At 36.1% G+C, this 13303-nt stretch overlaps 1 protein-coding gene across 1 annotated transcript in view; it reads right to left on the minus strand.

The window, feature by feature from the left end:
- Positions 1-13303, minus strand: part of GOLGA4 (golgin A4) — a 76664-nt gene that overhangs the window by 18149 nt on the left and 45212 nt on the right. The window contains 23 exon segments of the mRNA XM_066323239.1: positions 3059-3189; positions 4189-4310; positions 4998-5245; positions 5247-5476; positions 5518-5586; positions 5589-6023; positions 6026-6113; positions 6116-6236; positions 6238-6391; positions 6394-6678; positions 6681-6839; positions 6842-7478; positions 7480-7810; positions 7812-7935; positions 7938-8017; positions 8019-8253; positions 8256-8774; positions 8777-9004; positions 9007-9067; positions 11164-11319; positions 12914-12976; positions 12978-13025; positions 13027-13047. Of these exon segments, the coding sequence (XP_066179336.1) occupies positions 3059-3189; positions 4189-4310; positions 4998-5245; positions 5247-5476; positions 5518-5586; positions 5589-6023; positions 6026-6113; positions 6116-6236; positions 6238-6391; positions 6394-6678; positions 6681-6839; positions 6842-7478; positions 7480-7810; positions 7812-7935; positions 7938-8017; positions 8019-8253; positions 8256-8774; positions 8777-9004; positions 9007-9067; positions 11164-11319; positions 12914-12976; positions 12978-13025; positions 13027-13047 (4545 nt within the window).

The raw sequence follows: 13303 nt of genomic DNA on the forward strand, positions 1-13303 counted from the left end.
CTACTGATCTGTATTTACAGTAAGAACTCACTGCTCTATATAGTACCAGGCATACTGAAAATAAACTACATGCTATTTGGATTTAATTAGTCACAGACTAAGACTTCAAAAAAGTTATCATTTAATCAGAAAGCCTATCCTGTACTATTATGGAAGGCATTACAACAAATTAAAGGATACATAACTGAAGTTAGGTATTTTATTTTTAGTTCATAGTTAGGCTTAAAATAAACTAGATGGACAACAGCATTCAATTTTTCTTCAATGATATACTTTAGTTGAAGAAAAAATACTTAGCTCTCAAATTAGAGGCTATGCTGATCCAAAAATCCTTTAATTAAGGTGACTTTCATGAAATCTTGTGTGATAAAAGTTTTCATGAAAGAAAACAAGACATAAAGCAAAAGTGGAGCACTTCACAAGTAAATCATATTAAGACAGACAGAACAATTTTTGCTTGTCCTTGAGGATAAATACTAAAATCAAGTTAGATCATTTTTTTGGCATCAACAATGTTTAAAATGCAACAGAGAGCAACAAAGTGATATGAGCAAGATTCATTCTTGCAACTGGCTTTATTACTTTAGGCTAAATCTATTTCCTATTCTATTCTATTCCTACACAGTTCCTCTTTCTATCAGAGATGTCAATGAACATTTTATACCATTTAACATAAATATTTATATAATTATATTCAATTGAACACAAATACTTCTCAACTTTTGAGATGCTTCCAATACTTCTTTCAGGAAAAATCCTTATAAATTATTTTTAAATTCCTTAAAATAAGAGAAATAAAGCACTCACACATATACCTATGAAAGACAGATACACAGAATACTTATGTATTCTGTAATTTAAAGTATCAAATTACCACTTATTTCAGTTCCAGGTAACTGTCATTGCCCTAATCACTGAGATGCAAAAAAATGACAGTGTTCATGTCCTCCAATTGCGCATAAGTCAAATGAGTCAAACCCTCAAGAGCATACAAAGACTACATCATGCTTGTTTCTGACATTAAGGATGAAAGGACCCGAAAACACAGAGGAATTACACCTGAATTACTTGAAATCACATACCCATCTCGGCCTACAAAGTAAGGACCTGAATAGCAACACACTGCACACTATAGTAAGAGAAATGTAAATCCTCCAGAAATGCAGAATTTAGACCTATGTTACAAAAAACCCTCCCTATAAACCAAATCAACCAACTAACCAAACAAACCACATACACAAAAAACCCAAACAAACAAAACCCCCCAAAAACCCAAAAAAACCCCACCACCACCAAAACAAAACAAACCAAAAAAACCCCACAACCTCCCCAAAAAAACAAATCCTTGTGTTTTTTTACATCAGTAAATTTTTCTAAATTAGGAAACAAAAGAAGGGAACTCTAAATGTAAAACCCTTCTAACATTATTCATCCTGCTAGAAGTTCAAGAATCAGAGTGATACACACCAGCCTGCTTACGTGTTTGAAACTTTTAGTATGAAGCACTCAGTATTGTGAAGTACATAGGTCTTTGGACTGGTAACTGATCATAAACAGTCCACTTACATCTATTACTTCTGGCTCTATTCATGGAACAGTCTCTTTTATTACACTGTTTGTGCAAAGAGTACTAAGATTAACAAAGTTAAACCCTGCGTTCCAATATGATGTACAGTCTAGCACTGAAAACCATTTAATCTTTTCAACACATACAAGCAGGACTGAAACAATTTACTTGTCTAAAAAAGGAGGCATCTTTGGTGAAGTACCCTTAAACTGAAATTGGCTGGTAACTTCTGGTTGAAATGGTACTAGAGAAAAACTATGTCTATCTGCAAATATCATGCAAGAAAACTGTTCATTACAAAGAAAAAGAAAAAATCTTTACTAGCATAAAACTATGCAAACACACTGCACCCTGCATGGAACAGAACCTTACTTTAAGGGCTATAGCACCAATCTTAGCAAGGCCTCAGAGGAAGTAGATAGAGTGTGAGACTGCCCCATAACACTGTATTTAAATCCTTATAAAAAACAATACACAACCACCACAACAACAACTCTAGTAAAAGCTTAAATGTCATTCAGTTTTGTCATTCCAGTCTAGCACACAAACTGCTCAAGTCTCGGGTTGGGTCTTCACCCGAGATTAAGGTTGTTAACAGTTTTTTTGCCTCTGAAAGCCCTGAGCCAGGTCACAAGAAAGAAGGGGAGTCTTCAAGGTCTTGTTTTCTTGATTTCTCATGTTGTTTATTATTTTATATCTCACAATGTTCTCCGTGCCCAGCCGAGATCTGAACAGGGGACATCGCAGTGGGACGTCACAGCCCCTTTATACAGAAAATTGCTTATCACCTGTTTACAGTTATGTTCGAATACCTATCACCTATACTAAAGGGTCAACCCTACTCTGACCCAATCTCCTTAAACTACTTTGTGCCACTGTCCCCAGAAGATGGAGGCCAGGGGAGAAGAAGGAAGAAGTAAGGGCATCACCCTTAATCTTCCATCTTGTCCCCCATGTACCTATATTCTAAAAACTCAAAACTACATAATTTTCATTCTACACTAAGCTAAACCACTGTTTTCACACCTTTGTGGTTTGTAATTCTCTCAATGTTGGAAGCCATTCCCATTGGCTGAAATCAAAGGCAGTGTCCTCCTGGGCTCTGTGCGAGGGTCTCCAACCCCTCTGTACAGCTCCAAGACCCCTCTGTACAGATGCAAGACCCTCTTGCTTGAGTCTCAAACCTCTCTGCTGAGGTCTGTGGCCTCCCAGGGAACTCAGAGGAATGCCCTGGACTCCAACACTCAAGGATGTAATTAGACCTAGCCATCTAATTTCTATTAGAATGATCAGACTTAGGGCTTAATTTCTGATGTTTTTTCATGCCCATAAACCACAGAAATAAATATTTTAATTGCAAGCTGAGTCACCAGACATATCAAGTGCAATTCAAGCAGTTTACTAGAAACTCCATATCTAGTTTTCTGTCTAGATATGCAATCAAAAAGTTATTTTGAAATTTATGTAGTCATATCGCTTTTCAAAAGGTACCTCAAGGATTTCTTCATATTTTTTCACAGTTCTTTTTAGATCATCATCTTTTTCAGCAATTTTTTTTTGCAATTGTATTGTCTCTACGTGATGATTTTCTATTAACTCATTTTCTACCTCCTGGGCTTTACCTACAAAAAAAGTTAGGCAGTATTAAAAAAGGCATGGATTTGGTGGTTTTTTTTCAATTATGTCATAACAGTATTTTAAAAATGCTTTTAAGTAACTATAAGGAAAACTTGCCAGGAAAATTCATTTTTCCACACTATCAGTTACTATTAAGTCCCTTGATCCTAACATGTACAAAATTTGTTGTCTGCAGTTTGGTACCTGGAGCAATTTTTTCTACTTGGTGCTGGTTCTAGTTTCTAAAAGATGACAATCAATATTTATCAACTAATTATTTTTCCTATTCTATCTAGAGATGTGATTGAAACTTTTGCAAATCTTCAGAAACTCCTCATGTCTAGGTGTACTTCTGTTACTGGAATCAAACCACACCTTCTCATTTCTCTAATCTCCAACTTACACTATGGTGGCAAAATACTGAGAAAATTAAATACGTTGTATTCTAGTTATAACTACATTGTGCTACAATCAGACATCATACCCAGTTGGTATCTGTTAGTGGTTAATGAATGAGGTCTGCAAGATGCAGCTAAGAAAATGCAGTTCTGATTCTCAGATGGATCTAAGTTTTTCTGAAAGGCACTCTCCAGGTACCATATATTGAACAACAGAATGTTAAAGTTTATGCTACTGGAGACAAAGTAGCACTGTAATGGAAACTTACCAATGCACTTTCATCTTCAAATTTTGCTCTGATTTTCTTTTCTTTTATACATATGACAGAAATACCTATGGCTATTATGGGTAACTCTTTGCTATGGCAGACGTAAAGAGTGCTAGATCAAGATCCATCCTGCAGAACAGCTACAAATGCATTTTCCTAATTGTACTACAATTAATATTTAAGTTATTTCCTGGGCAAGAGAAGCTCTTTCTCTAAGTTCTCTAGACATTCATAAAATACAGGTTATGTTTATCACAGTCACAACAAAACAATGATAACTGAAGATTCAGTTCTCTGACTATTTTACTGATTACAGTTATTTTAATATTTCACTTACTGATTGTCTCTTTTACTGCTGTTTCCAATTCTCTCTCTTTTTGAGCCAGCTGAGTATTGAACTCTCTTATTAACTGCTTTAGGGTGGAGTTGTGCTTTAACTCAATGTCTTCTTGTTCACATCTGTACAAAAATGCCAAAACATACAGCAAGGAAATACAACATTTAAAGAGTATGTGAAAACACAAGGCAAGACAAGAGACGTGGGAATTTCTTCAGAACTATTTTAGAATGGGGTGATTTTGAATTATATTAATTCTGTGAGATTCAGGAAGGCTTTTTCTTCCTCTCCTAATTCACCTGGTAGGCATAGGTGTTTCATTTAAAAACAACCCAGAATTGAACCCTTTCAAGGATATAGAGGTTTTGCTGAGGAAGTGCAAGAACTGGAAGAAAAGAATGTATCATAAGAAGAATTTTTAGGGAAGTTTTAGAATTGCCTGAGAAACTATTAAGAGTGCAGAACAGTACACCACATTTTGTGCAGTACGTATGAACAGTTATTGATATCATCTGAACATGAAGCTCTCAGTACCAAGTTTGTTTCCTGTTTGAGAAAAATAGCATTATATTATATGCTTCAGCAATGTTGAAAATTAGCATTGCTGAAACAGATCAGAAATGGTATTACTCTGCCAAATGTCAAACTTCTTTTCTTTCTGTTTCTCTAAGGTGTCTTAGAACAACTAAAGAAAAATATCACTTACTATTTCCTTGTTACAAATTGAGCTTTAGAAAAGTATTCTTGAGGTTCTAGTGTCTAGAGATAAAATACAGAAATGATAACACAAATGGTAACAAAGAATTTACCTGATTTTCTGCTCCATTTCCTCTAAGGACTCCTTCTTTACTATGTCAAGCTCTTGCTGATGTTCCTTTCGCAGAGTACGTATGTCTTTTTCAAGATTATTCACCTCTTCGCATAGTTTCTGTTTCTCCCCTTCAGTCTCTTCCAGTTTAGTCTGTAAGTCCTTCTGCTGGTTCTGCATACCAGCTAGTAACTTCTGCAGCTCCAAAACAGATCTGGCCTTTTCTTCAGCATTTTCCCTCGAAAGCTTTAAGACTGTCATTTCTTTCACCTAACTGTTGCTGTAGACATTTTAGCTTTTCTTCATATCTTAAACTCATACCTTCCATCTCAATCTTATGCACTTCATTTTTCTTCACTATATTATTTTCTAACTCTTTTATCTTCTGTTCTAATGACTGATGGACTGCCTCCTTTTCCTGCATTTTTTTCTGTAAATCTCCAATTGTATTCTCCATATCAAGATACTTTTGCTCTTTAACTTTCAATTCTTCCTACTGCTTGCTAAAACACCACCACAACAAGCATGCTCATCTGCTAACAATGAATATTGTTTGGTTTGCTCCTCAAGTTCTTTCCTGAGACTTTGTTCCTAGCCTGCTCTTCCTGATGGCTCTTCTCAACACATTCTAGTTTTTTAAGGAGTTCTTTCTGTTTGTTTTGCAGTTCTAGATGACAGTCATCACTCTCTAGTTTTTCCTTCTCATACTTCTGTAATAATGCATCCTTTTCGGTTAATTCCTTCTGTAACACCTGCATTTTCTCTTCGTATGCCTGTTGGACACTGTCAAGTACATTATTTTTTTCTTGTTCTATAGCAGCTTTTAAACTCTCTACTTTTTCCACCATCTCCTTTTCTAATTCTGTGGAATCTCTTGTTGACTTAATTTTTTCTTCTAAGGACTCAATTTTGGCTTCTCTCTCCTGTACTTTCTGCATCAACTTTCTTAATTGATCCTCCATATCTTGCTTAAATTGCTGTTCCTTTTCTTCCATCTGAGAGAGTAATTGCTTTCTAATAGAACGTATTTTTGCTCTGCCTTCTTTTTCAGATCGGCCAGCTTAGTGCTGTTCTCTGTATTCAGTCTCTCTTCTAATTCTTTCAGTTCTTCCTCTTTCCTTTAAGTATCACTGACTTCACTTCATCAAATTCCTTCTCCTTTGCTTCAAAATCAGCTTTCAGTGAACCTATTTGCTTCTCAAGATTAAGCACTTTTCTTCAGCCTTCTTAAATCTGTTTTCCTTTCAAAAGCCACCTTCTCTGCCTGATGGAGTTGCCAAGCTATTTCTTCTTTCTTCGTGTTTTTCTGTTCATTACACTTTTTAAGTTCCTCCACCAAGGAATCATTTTCTAAAGTTTTCTGAGTAATGTCCTTTTCTAGTTCAGCAATTTTTCTGCTTGTTTTTTTAACTTTGAGATTAACTGACTTTCTTCCTTTTCTCTCCTGTTTTGCTTTTGTTCCAATTCACTTTTTAAACTATCAAGATCCCTGCTTTGTTTAGCCAGCTGTTCCTTCAGTTTATTTAGCTCCTCATCTTTTTTACTGGCTTCAGTATTGCTTAATTCAAGTTTGCTCTGCAAATCTTTGATAGTATCATGATTTTCTGTAAAGCTGGTTTGTGCTTTCATCTTCCACTCTGACAGCTGCACTGTGCAACGATCAATCTGATCAAGAGCTGATGCTTTTCTTGACTCAGCCTCTCAACTCTGGATGATAACTCTTCTACTTGATTTAACAACTGCAACCGATCCTCCTGATGTTGTTTGCTTAACAGAGCTATGGCTGCTTCCTTCTCTGTTAAACTTACTGTGCTTTCAAGTCTAACCTTAAGGTCAGTAACGTTTTGTTGAGAGCAGACACTTCAGACTGTTTTTCTTGGAGTTCTTCCTCAATTGATGTGACAGCATTGATATTTTCAGATAACTCTTTCCTCAGCTGTGTTATGCAAGTTTCTTTCTCTGATGCTGCTTGCAGCTGATATCCTCCCTCTTTCTGCAATTGTTCCTTTGCTGTTACAAGTCCTTCAATATCAGCTCTCATGGACATAATTAAATTGTCCTTCTCCTGCAGTTCTTGCACTGACCTTTGCAAAGAAGTAGTAGCAGCAGAATGGTGCTCTGTTATTTCTCTAAGTTGAGCTTCTAGGTCAGTTATCTTACTAGTTTTGATTAATATTGCTTCTTTAATTTTTGCAGTTCGGTGCTCACAGTCTGCAATTTTACATGTTACTATGCCAATTTTTTCACTACATTTTCAATTAATTCATTGCCTTTAGTTTGGCAATGAAGCTTCAGCATTCTTCCAAGCATCTAACTGGGCTGTAAGTTCTCCCAACAAACTTTTAAACTCAGTTTCTTTTAGGCCGAATTGCCTCTATTTTTTCTCATAATTTTCGTGATCTTTATACTGAGAAGACTGCACAGTTTGGAGTTTCTCTTCAAGGCTTCTCAGCGTATCAGACAGCTCAGTAATTTTGGCTTTGGTCCTTCTCTTCAACTGCTGTCTGTTTACTGAGCTGTTCCTGAAGTCCTTTCTGCTGTTTCAGGGACTGTTTAAGATCGCTTTCCAATTTTTTCAACAGTGCTTTCAGGTCACTTTCCTCATCTGACAAAGCATTCACCTTAGCCACTGACTGCCTCAGCTGTTCTTGCAATTCCTTCAGGCACTCCTCTCTTGTCACTTGTTCTTCTTCCTTCAGTGTGTTATTTCTGTTCTGGAGCTCTCCTTTTCAGCACTGACGATGAAAAGCTTCTGTTTCAGGTCCCTGAACTTCCTGCTCTTTCTCTTGCAGTTCCATATCATGTTCTTCTTGAGCTCTTCAATCTCCTGATTAGTTTCCTTTCCCAACTTTGGATTACTTCTTCCAATTTCTCCCTGTGGTCCTCCGCAAGACTGTCTAGTTGCTCTTTCTGATTAGATTCCATTTTTGACACTGCTCATTAATTCCAGATGAGCTGGCATGCGCCATTTCCAAAATTTTAGTATTGAATTCACTCTCTTCTGATTGAATTCCAACTGCTTGTTTTCAAGCTCTTTTTTCAGTTATCTTCTTGCTCAGCAAGTTTATTTTTGAAAGCTCCTGCATATCTTTTGAATTTCTGTTTCATTTTTTCCATTTTCTTCTCCTGACATTTCAGTTTACTTTCATACTCTCCTTGTAAAGCACTAATTCTCTCCTCCGCAGCTAACAGTTTCTGTTTAATCTCTTCCACTTGTTTGTTCTGTAACTTCTTCATGTGCTCCATTTCATTTTCTTCTCAGTCAAAATTCTCTTCATCTCATCAGCCTTTATTTGTAGGTCCTTCAGTTGGCATTCATATTGCTGTGTTAGAGTGGTTATTTTCTGTGTATTTTCATTGCTTTGCTCCTCTAGTTTTGCAGATATTTGGAAAAGTTCAGCTTCAGCTCTTTCTGCAGATTCCTTTAGTTTCCATTCATGTGCCTTTAACTCCTCCAAATGTCTGTCTTTCTCCTCCAGTGACTGTTTGAGCTTGTTGAGCTCCTCTTTGAGTACCTTCTCAACACCTTGAATAGACATTTCATGCTCTTTTAACATTGTTTCAATCACTTCATTGTGCCGTTTCCTCTCTTCTTCTTCCAACTTTCCTTCCACTTCTTGATTTGCTTCACACACTTTACTATTTAATTCTGAGAGCTCTTGTTCTAAATCATGCCGTATTTTTAATGCTTCTGATAGCTCAGAAGACAGTGCTTCTAATTCTGTTTGTTTCACATCAAGTTTTTCTAATGTTTTTTCATTCATCTCTTCTATGTGTCACAGAAAATTGTTTCTTTTTCTTTCAAAATGGTTTGTATCTCTTCTTGTTGTTTCTCTCTTATTTTTTCTATTTCAGTTTTTTGTTGTTGCTTTAAAATTTCAAGTTTTTCTGTCCAAAGCTTTTCTTGCTGCTGTTTCAGGTTCTCCAGTTCTTCATTGTGTTTTTCAACCATGTCATTGATTTCCTTACTGTGCTGGTTTTTTTCATACTCTAAGAGAGTATTTAATTCTTCTGCTGCTTTCTGTCATCTTGCAAATACTTCGCAAGAGAGCTTTCCAGTTCAAGAATCCTCTGTTAGAATACAATTTTAAGAGAATATGAATATTCAAAAGGTAAAAATTTGAATAAATTTTTAAAAATCTTACCAGGTTCACATAATTACAGGTCACTTATTCCATCATTTTAGTCAATGTCAACTTCTTCTATAAGCCTTTCATTCATCTGGCCTTTTCTCACTTTTTGCTTCCATTATGGACAGTTAATTATAAAAACTCTATTTCACTGCAGTGAAAATAGACACAAAAACTTGAAAAGAATGTATCTAATTCAAATAAAGTAAGTCATGTGATATTTATGAGAGGTATTTATGATATTATGAGAGCATTTTTCTTCTAAAGTACCAACATAAAGGATGAAAAATAAAATTTACAACAGTATTATGGAGTTTTGTACCTGCCTATTGATTTATCATACTTCTACCTCCCATGGAAATGCTGCTGTACAGCTTTAATGCTTCTATAGCCAAAATTTCCAAACTAATATCTGGGAGTGGTCGAATAATGTACAAACTTGCATTAGCAGATAATACAGTCTTACTCATTACATCAAGCAAAGGACACTTCAAAACCCAAGCAAATCTTTTTGCTTACTTGGAGGGGGTGGCATTCCCCCCTCTTTCACGTTGCACTGGTATCTGAGAAATACTCATTAGGCCTCAGCCTTGAAAACAGCACTTGTACTCAGCTCTTCCTAAGCTTATCAAAAGCCCTGTCTATTCTCAGGAACTGCTGCTGTCTAATGAACTCGGGTTTTCCATACGAACAGCATTGGAAACTATTTTTCTTGCCTGACTAGCATAACATCCGTGTTCTCACACTTTCAAAGAAAGTGCCAACACAAACTGTGCCCAGAATGAAACACTGTTATGACTAAAGCCCACTCTGTAGGGATCCTGTAAACAGTGGTCCAAAATGGGGCCCTTTGAGCTTTCCTGGACCACAGCAGGCTGCAACCAGCAATCTCCCTCTAAGTGGGACACCTGTCAGAACTAGCAAACTCTCAAGATTTTTGTACTCAGAGGATTGACAAAAATGACAAATACTTGAGGCTCAACCCTTCACTTATTGGGGAGATGCAAAGGCATCCAAGGTGAGTACTTCAGTTACCTTAGAGGGGAAGTTTCACAGGCATCTTGCCTGCACTAACTCTTTATATCTGTGTGCATATACATGAGCATATGCTATAGCAAAGCTAGGAGGAATGCTGCTTAAGATTTTAAAGCACCTCAGGTATCTATGTAAGTTAGATCTGTAGTAAGATTAAGTCATGAAGTTATAAGCTAAGAGGAATGCTGCTAAGTGTTTTCTTTGCTAAGTTGTTAATTTTAATTTATAGGTTAGGTTAAATGCTGTTAAATGTTATTCCTCTGTTAAATGGTTAAGGTAAAATTTTAAGTTGAGTTAGGTATAAGTTAAGTGTTACTCATTTGTTAAACTGTTAGGTTTAAGGTATAATATAAGTTAAAGTACTCTTAAGTTTGAGTGCTGTTAAACTTTTAGGCCATATTCCTTTTCATCTGTGCTCTCACTGTCCTTTTGTCACACACACCTAAACAAGCACACACCTAAACACACCCATCTTGATAGTTCTCAGTTCATTTCTGTTTGATTGCCTGATTCTGTTTGGTTTTTTTTGCTTTTTTCTTTCTTGGTGCTCTAACCTCCTGTAAGTAGTAAAGTGAGTTTTGCCAACGCACTTGTTGTGCTGTCACTTAGTAATCTGGTTTGTACTGATACCCTTGTTGCTGACTTTTTAAGTGATCTCAAACACTCGTTTGTACTTTTACTAAAGTATCCTTGTAAGCATTTGTAAGGTAGCAGTACCCAGAAGTTAAACAGCCTGAAATTTAACTCCTCTTTATAACATACCTAAAAATTAAGTAAATGGATATAAATTCATATCCCACAACATGGTGTTTAAGTTAATGTATTCCTATATTTTGCCACCTAATCTTATAAAAAACTAGGGGCTGCAGAATAGCATGGCAATATATTAAACTTTTGTCACTTTCATTCCACAAAACCCAATCACAACAAATCACCATCTGTAAACCTGTCACAGTTAAAAGCATACTTGCAAATGCTTCATCTTTTGGAATCTTTACTCACAGTTCTACAAGTCTCTACTTCTTGATGCATCTTCTGAACTTTCTTGTCACACTCAGACTGTATGGCTTTCTTCTGCAGCTCTAATTCTTCTAAGGCTAGGGATTCTTGCTGCTCTTGCTCTTGAAGGGCTTTTAAGCACTCACTTTGATTTTTTTCCTGCATGAAGGAGTACAAAAGACAATAAACGATAAATGTAGTCATCATATCTTCAAGAACATGATGATAGGATATTTTCAAGTTAGTTAATAAGAATCATACACAAATCACCTTTATTTCCTACACAAAAACACATGGAGTTTGCATTTGATCTGCGAAAACATAATTGTAATAAATCACTTCCTTTTTTTTCTTGAAAACCATTTGTGTTTGCATGAAAAACATAATGCAATCAAGCCTTCCATTTTGGTTTGTTTACTACTATTATTAAGAATAGCATCTGAGAGGAATGAAGTTTGTTCTCACTTGATTCCACTGCTAATATATTTTTAAGCCTCTGTTTCTTACAATTTAGGAAGCAACCTGTGAAACAGGTAGAAAAATATACTCAGGACAGGGCTGTTGAACTCTCTCAGTCCTAATCACTATCCATCATGGAGAGGCACAAAAACCAATCCACTATTTGTAACAGATATGCAGAGATGATACACATACATAGTATGTTACATTATATCAACTCTTTTGGCAAAATTACATTATCTGTTATTATCTACAGTGGATTGCAGTTCATGAAAAACTGCAAAGAATTCCAACTAATCTTCCAAGTCTGATCTTGAGGAAAATTCTTTTTCTGATGTAAAACACTATGAATAGTTAACCCTGTTCACATAAGACAATACTACCAGAGTAACTATACAAATACTTTTCAAACAGCCTCATTTCTTATACTTCTTTTACTCTAGTTGCTGGGGCTGACTGCCAGTGATCCATAGGAAGGTGTTCCTGGGTTGTAGTTTAGGATGTATTCTATCACCATCTTCAGTTAATAGCCCATCAATAGATGGGCATGACTCATGCACATACTCATAGATTAACTCCCTCCCAGGAGTTATCTCTCTTTAATGGGCCATCAAGGACATCCTGTATGACTCATCATCCCATTGTGAGATGCTCCGCCCACGGTGATGAGCCAAGCATTCTCACCTTGATATAAGCTGGGATTTGGGATAGTAGAAGCACGGCCTTCACCCACTGGATTCCCAGAGGACCAGAGCTACCAGATCTTTCTACAGAAGATCACTGCTTCGGGAAGACCACCTCATCTGGACTGCTTCCATCACCCTGATCAGGTTGTATTCTGATTCTGTCCATGGGGTTTTCTTTTTGTATTGTTGCTTTTTATTTTTTATTTTATTTTATTTTATTTTAATTTTATTTTATTTTATTTTATTTTATTTTTATTTTTTTCCTTTTCTTCTCATTAAATTTATTTCTGACTTAGAGCCTCTCACACGTGTTTGTTTCAAACCACAACAGTATTAAAAAAGCAAGTCTAAAAAAAGTTCCAAAAAAGAATAGTTTCCATAAGATACAGCCATTACTAAGTACTGATAATGATAAAGTTATCATTATTCAGTCTGGATCATTGTAGCTGCTTTCCTTTCATGTTGTTGAAGTCTCTGAGCTGGTTTGACTTTTGGAGAGCACTCCTATCTTTGAGCACAGAGGGACTATCACTGTGGAATAGTGTCAACCCAAGACTTCTAACTCACACTTAGAGAAATGTCCTTCTATGCATTTTAGGTTTACTTACAAGAGCTGCCTTCATCTTCTCCTGGAGTACCTTTTCTTGAGCCTGTAATCTCTCATTTAGCTCCCTGATCTTTGGTAGCCAGTTCTTTTTTATGGATCTTTTCTAGTTCAGCAAACTCGTTCCTCTGAAGACTTCTGTGAATCGAAGTCAGAAAAAACTAATTTCCAAAATATTACCTAACAAAACACTTTCTATTTTTCTTAATAAGAAATAGTGCAACAAACAGAAGAAACTGAGAACCATCTCTTTTCTCCCTTTCCATAAGTTATGATCACTTAAGGTGCTTAATATTAGCCCTGATAGTTCTTATTTTCAAGTTGAAGTTATCCTTCTTTCTTCTTCTCAAGTCTTTCATAGTTTACTAAAGGGAACACCACTTTTCTAAGACTC

The sequence above is a fragment of the Sylvia atricapilla genome, chromosome 1, assembly GCF_009819655.1.
Source record: "Sylvia atricapilla isolate bSylAtr1 chromosome 1, bSylAtr1.pri, whole genome shotgun sequence".
Lineage (NCBI taxonomy): Eukaryota > Metazoa > Chordata > Aves > Passeriformes > Sylviidae > Sylvia > Sylvia atricapilla.